Below are 12,378 nucleotides of genomic sequence, written 5' to 3'. Positions count from 1 at the left end.
GACCTGAGTTGTCCCTTGGCTTTGTGGGCTCTGGATGAGGGCTCCCTAATGCTTCCCTCTCAGGAAGATGCCCTGAGAGTCTCCTATCGAAACCTCTTCACCTGGGGCACATAGGGCTGATCAGCCAGGGCAGGAAAGGACCTGCTGGATTGCCCAGTCTACAGCTCTGTGTGATGATGGCAGCTTCCCAGAGGGTCCTAGAGGGGTCCTTGTCCCCTTCATGTAGGTGATGAGCTTAAATATAGATTTTGGGTCATCAGAGAAAAAAATTCCTTAGGAAGAATTTTAACAAGTTGAAAGTTAAGCTTTTATTTATTTATTTATTTATTTATTTATTTATTTATTTATTTGAGACAGGGTTTCTCTGTAGCTTTGGAGCCTGTCCTGGAACTAGCTCTTGCAGACCAGGCTGGCCTCGAACTCACAGAGATCCGCCTGCCTCTGCCTCCCGAGTGCTGGGATTGAAAGCTAAGCTTTCTTAAGGTTATTGGAGGTGGGATTTCTTTTAAGCATCCTTCTACATTTGTAAGACTTCCTACAACAGTTGGAAACTGACTACCAAATTGGGCTCTAAAATATTTGTGCCCACTGACCATTCCACCGTGTAGCTTCAGGTCACCATGTCTTCAGTCTCCAGAACTGAACCTGATACGGAGAAAAAACAAAACAAAAAGCAAAAACCCTCTTTCTCAAGTTTATTTTTGTATTTCTTGTCCTTTTAGGAGCTTTTGCTAATTTTCCTGTGGACACTCACGTGCCGTCTAGCTTTGCCAATGATGACAAACAACAGTTTTAGCTATGGTACCCAGGGTGATGCGCTCATGTGCACTGGCTTCCCTGGCGCTGGCTCTCTCTACTGGGCCACCTCTTGTTGACTGTGGGGTACTAGAGTCTTTGTGGAATGAGTCAACCATGTGATTTAATCTGAAGAGCTGGGATTACAGGCATGCAGTACCGTGCCTGGATGGATGGTTTGGGGTGTGTGTGTGTGTGTGTGTGTGTGTGTGTGTGTATGTGTGTGTTTGTTGCATTTTGACCTAAATCCATTTCAACTTGCCTTTTTCCAGGTTCTTTTAAGCCACCTTCATAAGGGGCACAAAGCCCACATTGGATCCACCATGAGATCAGAGCCCAGGGCAGCAGGTGAGACAGTCTTGTTTGACTTTAACACACAAAAAGGTCACAGGAATTCCTCTGTGGTACAGCTGGTCTCATCATTCAAAAATCAACATGCAGATTTCTATACTAAAAACTGACTCAGAAATGCTCCATCAAGAGCCCAAGACGGGCAGTGGTGCCACACGCCTTTAGTCCCAGCACTCAGGAGGCAGAGGCAGGCAGGTCTCTGAATTTGAGGCCAGCCTGGTCTATTGAGTAAGTTCCAGGACAGCCAGAGCTACACAAAGAAACCTTGCCTTGCTAAAACAACAACAAAACCCTCAAGGTGCAGGTGGGTGGTGGTGGCGCACACCTTTAATCTCAGTACTTGGGAGGCAGAGGCAGGTGGATCTCTGAATTCCAGGCCAGCCTGGTCTGCGAGCGAGTTTCAGGACAGCCAGGGATACACAGAAAAACCCTGTACTCAAGATGCAATTGACTGGAGATGTGACTCGGCTGGGTAAAGTGTTTGTTGAACATGCATGAAGCCTTGTGTTCAATCTCCACTATCACATAAAACCATGTAAGTGGCACATGCTAAATAGTACATGTAAAGCCAGCCTGGTCCAGAGGCTATCTCAATCAATCAATCAATCAATCAATCAATCCATCCATCCATCTGTCACCTGGTCCAGAGGCTATCTCAGTCAATCAATCAATCAGTCAGTCAGTCCTTCAATACATAGAACTCAAGACTCACTTCATAAATTGTTTTGACAAGTGCTAGAAAAAAGCCAAGTCAGGAGTGGGGGGACATTTGGTACTCTGAATGTCTACTCCCTGTACTAATAAAAACTCAGAGGAGAAATTGGGCTCAACCTACAGACCCACAAAGCCAAGCAGCGAGCCACTGGCTCTTATCTCGATCTCAGTCCAAAATGGCGATCCTGCCTCCAGGAATTTCAGAATGAGACTGTGTCTGAGAGCTGTCTCCTCCCATTTTATAATCCTTTCTAGGGCTGGGATTAAAGGCATGCACCACCTGGTTTCTATGGTAACTAGTGTGGCTGGGGGGGGGATTAAAGGTGTGTGTCACCACTGCCTGGTTTGTAAGGCTGACCAGTGGGGCTATTTCACTCTCTGATCTTCAGGCAAGCTTTAGTTATTAAAATACAAATGAAATGCCACTACAGCTTCCTATGAGAGTGACCAGTGGTGAATCGTGAGTTGTTTGCTAGCCCAAGAGAGCCATCAGGAAGTCTCAGTAAGCAGTTGACAAGGAGCTTTCCGTGCCCTTCCCTGATGCCACTGTCCTGTTTACCAAGGCCAAACCAAGGGGTGTGGGTGTATGTGACAGGGTGTAGGGTCCAGTAGAGAAAACCTATAGGCTTATGTGGGCCTGAGCTGGTGGCAGGGGACAGAGCCACACCAGGGAATCTGTGACTGGACAGTGCAGTGTTGCAAAAGGCCAGGGCCCGGGTTGGCCCCAGATTGCATTTACTGTAGGTTTCAGTAAGACTGCACGGTATGTGGGTAGGGGTGGGGACAGAGATGGAGTGTCTAAACAGAAGGACAGGAGGACCGAGGGGTGCCTGAAGCAGGGAATGGGAACAGATCGCACGCATGGCTGAGGGTACTTTCCCAGCAGTCAGAGAGCTGTCCAGGTAAGGAGTACTCTACAGACCTGTGGCTCTCTGTGGCCCATCCCTCACTGCCTGCTGGCCACACACAGGTTCTGATGCCAAGATTTGGCACTGGGGTTCAAGGCGGCTCACCCTCTTTGGAACCTCAATCTCAGTTTCTCCATCTCTGTGTGCTGAGTAAGGGCACCCAGACTGGGAGAGGACAGCATCTCACGCCCACTGTCAAGAAGAAATTTAAAAGACAGCTGCTGGCTAGCCCTGAGCTCTGCGGGTGGGAATGCAAAACAGAGCAGACACTGTGGGAAGTAGCACAGGGTTCCTCAGGAGGAAACAGAATGGCCACGTGACCCAGGCCAGCTTGCTCAAAAGGGATAACGGGCAGAAATCCGAGTACAGCCATGCTCACAGAAGCACTGCTCATAGTAGTCCTCTGGTGGTGAGCAGCCTAGTGTCCAGACACACGAGAGGTAGCAAAGTGTGTGTGTGTGTGTGTGTGTGTGTGTGTGTGTGTGTGTGCCAGCATGCACATGTGAAGATCAGAGAACGACTTTCAGGAGTTGCTTCTGTCCTTCTGCTGCGGGATCCTGGGGTCAAACTCAGGCCATCAGGTTCACCTGCTGAGTCCCCTCTCCACACCCACCGCCTTCTAGTAGCTTACTTGTCCTTGGTATGATAAATCTCCCTGGGGAGTTTCCATAGACTCCCATCCACCTTGTCATTTCTGTCCCACAGGGAACACCACGCTGGGGGTCCTCTCCTCTGAGACCTGCCACACATCCTATGAGGAGAGCAGAGTGGTCCTGGTGGTGGTGTACAGTGCCGTGTGCATGCTGGGCCTACCGGCCAACTGCTTGACGGCGTGGCTGACGCTGCTGCAGGTGCTGCAGAGGAACGTGGTGGCTGTCTACCTGTTCTGCCTGTCCCTCTGCGAGCTGCTCTACATTAGCACGCTGCCACTTTGGATCATCTATATCCAGAACAAGCACAGCTGGAACCTGGGCCCGCAGGCCTGCAAAGTGACCGCTTACATCTTCTTCTGCAACATCTACATCAGCATCCTTTTGCTGTGCTGCATTTCCTGCGACCGCTACATGGCGGTGGTCTACGCACTGGAGAGCCGAGGCCACCGCCAGCAGAAGACTGCCTTCTTCATCTCTGCGTGTGTGTTTGTTCTTGTTGGGCTCGTTAACTACCCTGTGTTCGACATCACATTGGAGAAGAACTCCTGCTTCGAGCCCCAGAGGATGAGCAGCAGGATAGCCAGCTACCACTACGTGCGTTTCACCTTCGGCTTTGTCGTCCCTCTTGGGATGATCACGTTCACCAACCACCAGATTTTCAGGAGCATCAAGCTGAGCACGAGCCTGAGCGCAGCCCAGAAAGCGAGGGTGAAGCACTCCACCATCGCGGTCGTCACCATCTTCCTGGTCTGCTTCGCCCCCTACCACCTGGTGCTTCTCATCAAAGCTGCCGGCTTTTCCTACTACCAAGCAGACGGGGCTGCCGTGTGTGACTTTGAAGGCAGACTGTACACAGTCTCTGTGATGTTTCTGTGTCTGTCCACAGTTAACAGTGTGGCCGACCCCATCATCTATGTGCTAGTTACAGACCATTCTAGGCAAGAGGTGTCCAGGATCCACACAGGGTGGAAAAAGTGGTCCACAAAGACAGATGTTATAGACTTAAAGGACTCCGAGGAGGCACACTCACCCACAGCAACCCCCTACACCTTCCCCAAGCCTGTGTATCCTCCAGGGTCACAGCTGGATGAGCTGGGCTTACAGTGCTCCCCAGAAAGACTGTCTGAGGAATTTTGCTAAACGCATTATACCTCAGTGGAGGATGCTAAGCCTTGAAACCAGCACCAGCCACGTATCTGTGGTCCTTTGAGCCACCATCTAGGGTGTCCGCAGCACTGTAGATTCCTTTCTGGAAGGCATACTGCTGATCTTTCTTCCTAAGGCCACTCCACTCTGTAAATATCTGTTCCTTGGATGTCCAGAACCTCCGGGCTCTCCTGTATGGGAAGTGGCAGTGTTCTGAGAGCAGCAATCATACCTGCAGGCTGCCGGGGACTCAGGGAGCACCAGGGACTCAGGGAGCACGTGGCTGGCAGGAGAGCTCGTCATCAGCAGCTTGCTCTGCAGGGCTCCCGACAGCCATCAGCAGGGTACTTGGCAGAGCCCTGGACAATGACTTTATTTTCTATGAGTCTCCTGCATTGTCCAGTGGCTACTGTGGTGTATGTTGGCTCTTTCCACAGAGGGAAGACATGGCCTGCATCCAGGGTTACCATCATGGTACCTAGAGCTGTGGCAGAGCCAAAGAGACATAGGGCAATAGGAGTCCAACCCCCAGGGCTCCCATTGGGAGTTGGTTCTACGTTGACATAATTGTTTACTGGAGGAGCCATGGGGCATGGTGGCCATTTATTCTAGCTCCTGGTAGCTCCATATATCCTCGCTAGGGACCCCTCTGCCATCTACATTAGAAGTGCTAGTGGGTACCCCAGAAAGAGATTGGCATAGCTGCTACCGGATAAGGAGGTGTCTGGCATCTGACATGCCTTTCTTTATCTTGCAGCTTCTGACCTTGGTGCCACAGGGGGAGTGGGCTGGGGCTCCTGAAAAAGCAAGTCACGGCTCTGAGTCAAATCCCAGCTCCTCCATAAAGAGCCTTGTCTCAGTTCAGTCAGACCCATGCTTTTGTTGGTTGCTCACTGCCGGACCAAGCCCCTCCCAGAGGAGACTCCTGACATACACGGAGGGCAAGGGCTAGAGACAATGAGCACAGCAGACTTTGGGATCAGCCTTCATCTCGTGAGGTTCAGTTAGACCCATGCTTTTGTTGGTTACCTCACCAGGTTACTCGCTGCTGGACTGGGCCCCTCCCCGAGGAGACTCCTGACATACACGGAGGGCAAGGGCTAGAGACTGTGAGTGCAGCAGGCTTTGGGACCAGCTCCTCTGAAGCCCACACGTTACAGAAGCTCCACAGAGACAGATGAACGACATCCGCGGTTACCTTTCGCTCTTCGCTGGAAGTATTGTCAAAACTTGAGAATAAGAACACACAAAAAAAGAAGTTGAACCTAACTTCCTTTTTCTATTTTTGATTACCTTTTATTGTTTTGAGACACGGTTCCTTGCAGCTCACCAAGGAACAGAAGATGACCTATTATTCTCTTGATTCTCTTGTCACACCCTCCCAAGGGGCTGGGATCACAAGCACACAGCAGCAGCTTCTAACTTCCTCTTTAGTGGCTTTCTGTTTGTTCGCTTGTGTGTGTGTGTGGGTGTGTGTGTGTTTACATCTGCAACCTGTATGGAGGTCAAAGGTTAACACTGATATCTTCCTGGATTGCTTTCCACTATTTATTGAGGCAGAGTCTCACGCTGACCCCAGAGCTCACTAGTTAGCTAGATAATTAGTTGGCTATACTAGTTAGCCTGCTTGCTCCAGGAACCCCATCTCTGCCTTGCGAGCAGAGATGCAGTGCAGACAGGCCACCATGCTTGCCCTCGCGCCTCAGCTTTTTGTTTTTGTTTATGTTCTTGAGACAGGATTTCTCTGTGTAGCCCCAGCTGTACTGGAACTCTCTCTGTAGACCAGGCTGCCCTCAAACTCACAGAGATCCACCTTCTTCTGCCTCCTCAGTGCTGGGACAGCTTCTCTGTGGGTGCTGGGGTCCCAACTCTGGTCCTCATCTGTGAAGCAAACAGTTTATGAACTGTTCCCAGCCTCTCTGTTTCCTTTTTAAAATGTGTTAACGGCGAAGGGCAGGCAGGTGGAGCAGGCCTGGGGACCTCACAGTTTGTAGTACCCTAGGGAAAGTGAAGCTGAACCGTCTCTCATTCCCATGGCCACCCAAAGCACGGCATGACTGAGGATGGACGCCTGCTTTCTCTGATGCACTGATCTGCCCTCTCTCTGGGCGCTCCATCCTTCCTCCACAGGCCCCAGATGCCCTTTCTTCTTCTTCCCGCCTTAACCCCTCTCCTCTCTTCAGGCTTAAGGTTCTGACATCACCCCTGGGCCATCCTCTCCAGCACCCCAGAGAAACAGTATCATTGGAATCCTCCATGGATCATGTGGGCTGGCCTGAGCAGTCTCTGAGGGAAAGGCAGGTGACCAGAGGCTCCGGCAATTCCTGAGTGGCTTCTACCTGTTTGGTTCCTTCTTCTCATCACGACCCCGAGGTCAGGAAAAATACACGTGGATTGGGAGGGGCTAAACTAAGAAAATAAAAATGGAGTTTATTTTACTTTTAACAAAAGCACATGTTCTTGAATAACAAGGAGGATAAAAGATTCCAGAAAATGTTCCCACTGGAGACACCCTGACTACCGGCTATGTGGGTGATTGCCCATATCATCCACCTTAGGGATTTCCCAGTAGACCCATGGCAACCTCTTCGACCAGGCTGGGAATCCCCACTTTTGTATAAGCGAGCACATGTGTGTGAGTAACTGAATACAGACATTTTATCTTTTACCACTGAGATAAATCCCCAACTGGGAATCCCCACGTTTCAGGGAAGCAACTGAAGTTGACAGCGAGGGAGGCTGGAGACAGACAGTGGATGGGCCAAGAGAGCAACCTTGAGGGGCCTGGAGTGGGCGTGTCTCTGAAGGTTCCTGTGGGTGATGCCCCTGCACAGACCAACGGGCTTGGGCTCCCTCAGCTTGGAGACAAAAGCTATCAGGAAGGGTGGTGCTTACCCAAAGGGGCAGTAACCAGCACAACCTTCCACCTTCCATGGACCTGGTCCTTACAGGAATGCACCAGGCTGCAAGCCAAGTGCCTGTTGCATGCTAAGCTGTGGAGTACCTGGCTCTACCTTCTCAACAGTTGGGACAGCACCAAAACCCTGGCCCTGCTGGCGTGTGCAGTGGACAGCTGAAGAGGTGGTGGGAGGGGCTGGTGGGGAGTACGAGCTCAACCCAACCCCCTAACCTTTGACTATTGCTCTTTCCAAAGGTCAAGTCAGGGCTTTGTTGTCACTGACCACAAACTTTTCAAACATCATCTTGTCGCGGAAACTTCCTGAGTTAGCCTGGGGTTAATAAGAACCTAGTGAGTGTGTCAGATACTCACTTCTTTCATCCTTCCAGCCGTATCCATTGTGCACACATTAGCTCGCTCACTATTCACACACAAACACACTCACTCACTGATTCACCCCTCCTCCCCTCCTCCCCGTCTCACACACCAGCTCTCTCCCCATTCCTCCCTTTCCTGCTCACTCTTTCCCTTGTTCAACTCCCCTCGATCTCCTGCAAACCTCTCCTCTCCCTTCTCCCCTTTCCTCCTTCCTCTGGTCTATGTACTCCACAAAGATCCCAGCCGTCCAGTAGTGAGGGAGGTGGGCCGTGGTGACACTCATCACAGAGAAGGGGTGGGCAATGGGGAGTATCTTAGGGTTGTTGAAGTAAAACACCATGGCTGAAAGTAACTTGGGGAGGAAAGGGTTTGTTTCAGCTTACATGTCCTGATCACAGTCTGTCATGAAGGGAAGTCAGGGCAGGAACCTAGAGGTAGAACTTGAAGCAGAGGCCATGGAGACAAGCTGCTTACTGTCTTCCTCTTATTCACCCATGTTCGCTCTTGCTTCGTTCCTTCCTTCGTTCCTTCCTTCATTCGTTCGTTCGTTCGTTCCTTCCTTCCTTCCTCTCTTTCTTTCTTCCTTCTTTCATCCATCCATCCATCCATCCATCCAACTATGTATGTATGTATGTATGTATCTGTCTGTCTGTCTGTCTGTCTGTCTGTCTGTCTATCTATCATCTATCTATTGGTTTTTCCAGACAGGGTTTTTTGTATGTAGCCTTGGTTGTCCTGAAACTTGCTTTGTAAACCAGGCTGGCCTTGAACTCAAAGACCTTCCTGCCTCTACCTCCCAAGACCTGAGATTAAAGGCATACGACATGATGTCTGGCAGCTCCTTAGGGTCAGCAGACAGAAGCTGCAGTCTGTAGGGGGCCAAGGCCACACCTTGTGCTGGCAACAGAATTTGGTAATGTGTAAGCCTCCCACTTACTGGTTTTGAAGACATGAAGAAATCATGGAGCAGCTGAGGCTTGGTACTGTTAGGTCTAGAGTCCCCAAAGAGAGGCCTGGACAGGCTATTGGTGAAGATGCAGGCCAGGTGCAGAAGAAACCCCATTTTGGAGATGCCAGCACTATGGGATGACCTCTAAGGGCAGCAGCAGATGTGGACTGGAGCTGACCTGAGCCTAGGAAGTTTGTGTCCTGTGGCAAACCTAGAATACTGTGAGTCTCAGAAGCCTGATGCAGATCTTTATGCTGTTGGACTTTGGTTCTGTTTTGAATATAATTGTGTCCAGGTTTTCCTTCTTTGAGTAAGAGAGTGTTTAACTGCTTCATCATCTTCATGATCTTCTTCCTATCATCATCACCATCATCATCACTATCATCACCATCACTAACATAACCATCACCATCATTACCATCATCATCACCATCATCATCACCACCACCATCACCATCATCACCATCATCACCGTCATTACAATCATCATCACCATCATCATCACCATCATCACCACTATCACCATCATCACCATCATCATCATCACCATCATCATCATCATCACCATCATCATCATCACCATCATTATCACCATCATCCTATTGAAATGGGGTTTCTCTGTGTAGTTCTGGCTATCCTGGAAGTTACTATGTAGACCAGGCTGACCTAGAACTCAGTCCCTGCCTTCAGAGTGGAGGGATTAAAGGCATGATCTACCGTGCCCTCCTATTTAACTTATTTTTATTTTACAGGAGCCACAGTTTAGAGATTTTGAAGTTTTAAGGAGACTTCAGAATTTTACAGATACTTTGGAGTTTTAGAGAGTTTGTAGATATTTTAGAGAGCTTAAACTTCTAAAGGGATTTTGGCTGTTTTAAAGAGACTGAACTGTTAAAGACACAGACGTTAACATGCCATCCTGGGGACAAACGAGAAAGGAAAGGTTTAGTTGAATAATATTTGCCTGTGGATAAATCTGGCGTGCATTTTCTCGACTGATGATTGATGTGGGGCAGCCCAGTTTACCGTGGGTAGTGTCACCCCTGGGCTGGTGGTCCTGGTGTTATTGAGAAAGTAGGTTGAGCAAACTGTGAAGAACAAGCCAGTAGGCATGTTTCATGGTCTTCACGACAGCTCCTGACTCCAGTTCCTGCCTTGAGGTCCTGTTCTGATTTCACTTGATAATGGACTGCAAGTTATCAGATGAAATAAACCTTTTCCTTCTCAAGTTTTCTTTGGTCTTGCAGCTTTTATCAAAGCAATAGAAACCCTAAGGCACCAGTCCTGCCAGAGCCACCAGGGGGCAGCATTACCAAGCCAGAGCGGATGCTGTCAGCATGAAAACAACACTGAAGGTGCCTGACCCACCCCAACGTCTTTTCTTCCTGTGACAATCCTTTGAAACATTCTCTAAACAGCTACCTGCTTTAGGCACCGTGCAGTCATGGAGTCATGCTTTACTAATGATTTTCTGCATGCAAATATATTATTTGATTTATTATTATTATTTTGCCTCGGCATAGTGTGGAACCCCTGACAATTCCCTTGCCTCAGTCTCTTGAATGCTGGGTTTACAGGTGTGAGCCTCCATACCTGGCTTTAAAATTTGCTTTATAAAATTTATTTAACTGGGGTAGTGCACGTGGCATGTATGCGGAAGTCAGAGGAGAACCCCAAGTGTCCCTGACCTTTGCTTTGCTTGAGACAAGTTCTCTTGTTTTCCACTGTGTACACCAGACTAGAAAGTCTGCCTCTCAGCCTTCCTCCCTGGCACGGGAGCATCGCGATCAAAGACGCCCTGCCACATCAGATTTTCCATGGTTTGGGGATCCAAACGTAGGTCTTCACACGTGTATAGTAAGTGCTCTACCCATAAACCCATCTCCCAAGCCCCTACAATTCAGCCTTGATTGAACTGTAACTGAGTGTATGTATACAGGTCCTGGCGGAGATTCCCTGCTGGATATGACTCTAGGGACTAGGTCAGTGGGCTGAAAATCTTCACCTCCCAGAACTTACCCTTCTGCGCTAGTGCCAACTCCATGCTCCTCTCTCTCCTTGGGTCTCATAGGATTTGTGGCAGGTTCTTCCCAAGGCTCATACCTGGCACTGTTCTCCAGTCCTGCCCTCATCCAGTGACCACTCTTCTGCCCTCTGCAGATCAGTTGCTTTTACCCACATTTGTATTTCCAGATCATAGAAAAGCTCCATGCAGGTTGCACAGGTGCTGATAGCTCCGAACACCTACATCAACTTTACCGCATTTGTCCTAATATCACTCTCCCTTCCCCATCCCCTCGTGGCTATTTTGTTTTCGTGCACCATCAGAGAAAAAGAGGCAAGCAACATGCTGCTTCTAAGACCTCTAAGAGTACCTTGAGGGCTGGGAGTGGTGGTGCGCACCTTTAATCCTAGCACTCGGGAGGCAGAGACAGGCAGATCTCTGTGAGTTTGAAGCTAGCCTGGGCTACAGAGCGCATTCCAGGACAGCCAGGGTTGCACAGAGAAACCCTGACTCAAAAAAGAAAAAGAAAAAGTACTTTGAAGCTGGGCTGTAGTGGCGCATGCCTTTAATCCCAGCACTTGGGAAGCAGAGGCAGATGGATCTCTGTGAGTTTGAGACCAACCTGGTCTACAAAAGCTAGTTCCGGGCAGACCCGTGGCGCAGACGCAGCGGATGCGGCACAGACACGAACTTATACTTTTTGATAGTCCAAGCTTGAAACAGTGAAGCCCACACTGAGAGCAGATCATCCCACTACAACTAATTCAAGTAGGTGTTTTGGTGGTTGGCCTGCAGAGTGGTAGGCCTTTTGTTGGTGAGGTCCCTGGCGAACAGGGAGCTTGGTCCTGTCCCTGAAGACCCTCCTGAGTGGTGAGAGTGTTCTTGACCCTCGGTGGGACCCAGGAAACAGAGCAGGGGCATTCCCCAACCCCTTTGACTCCCCAGTCAGCCTGCAGGGGCTGCTCCCCTCTGCTGGGCCTGCTCCTCTTCTGCTGTGGCATCTCTCTCCCTGGCCCATCCCAACTTACCCCAGAGGCTTCCTTCCTTCTCCCTCCCTTCCGCTGGGCCGCGGGATCACCCAGTTCAGCCTGTTTGGATCCTGGGTCGGGTGCTTGGGGCAGAGGGCAGCGGGACTGTCTCTGTTTTGGTGGCAGGCCTGCAGAGTGGTAGGCCTTTTGTTGGCGAGGTCCCTGGCGAACGGGGAGCCTGTTCCTGTTCCTGTAGACCCTCCTGAGTGGTGAGAGGGATCCTGGCCTGCGGCGGGAGCCAGGAAACGGAGCGGGGGCATTCTGTAAATGGGGTCCCTGGCCAGCAAGGAAACCTGATCCTGTTTTAGAAGACCCACTAGATAGCATTGGTAGGAGGAGATGGGCAGGTGCCAAGGCAAGAATTCACCCAACAATCTGAAAAACAACATGAAAACACCAGAACCCAATGATCTTACAACAGAAGGACTTGAACACCCTAGCACAGAAGAAGTGGAAAAAATTGACTTTATGAAAGCAATAGAGTCCCTCAAACAACATGTAAAAAAATGTCCTTATAGAAATGGATGAGAAGTATAACAAAAAGTTTGAAGA

The 12,378-nt window shown here is 49.8% G+C and overlaps 1 protein-coding gene across 1 annotated transcript; it reads left to right on the top strand.

Annotated features, from left to right (window-relative positions):
- The first annotated feature begins 1,118 nt into the window (after positions 1 to 1,118).
- Positions 1,119 to 4,561, top strand: Gpr132 (G protein-coupled receptor 132). Its single transcript, XM_005343671.1, has 2 exons — positions 1,119 to 1,143; positions 3,474 to 4,561. The coding sequence occupies exons 1-2, from the start codon at positions 1,119 to 1,121 to the stop codon at positions 4,559 to 4,561; spliced, it is 1,113 nt and encodes a 370-aa protein (XP_005343728.1).
- The last annotated feature ends 7,817 nt before the right edge of the window (positions 4,562 to 12,378 follow it).

This window comes from Microtus ochrogaster, chromosome 1 (genome assembly GCF_000317375.1).
Source record: "Microtus ochrogaster isolate Prairie Vole_2 chromosome 1, MicOch1.0, whole genome shotgun sequence".
In the NCBI taxonomy this organism is placed as follows: domain Eukaryota; kingdom Metazoa; phylum Chordata; class Mammalia; order Rodentia; family Cricetidae; genus Microtus; species Microtus ochrogaster.
Note: the sequence above shows the minus strand (reverse complement) of the source record. Positions and strands in the feature narration are given on the sequence as shown.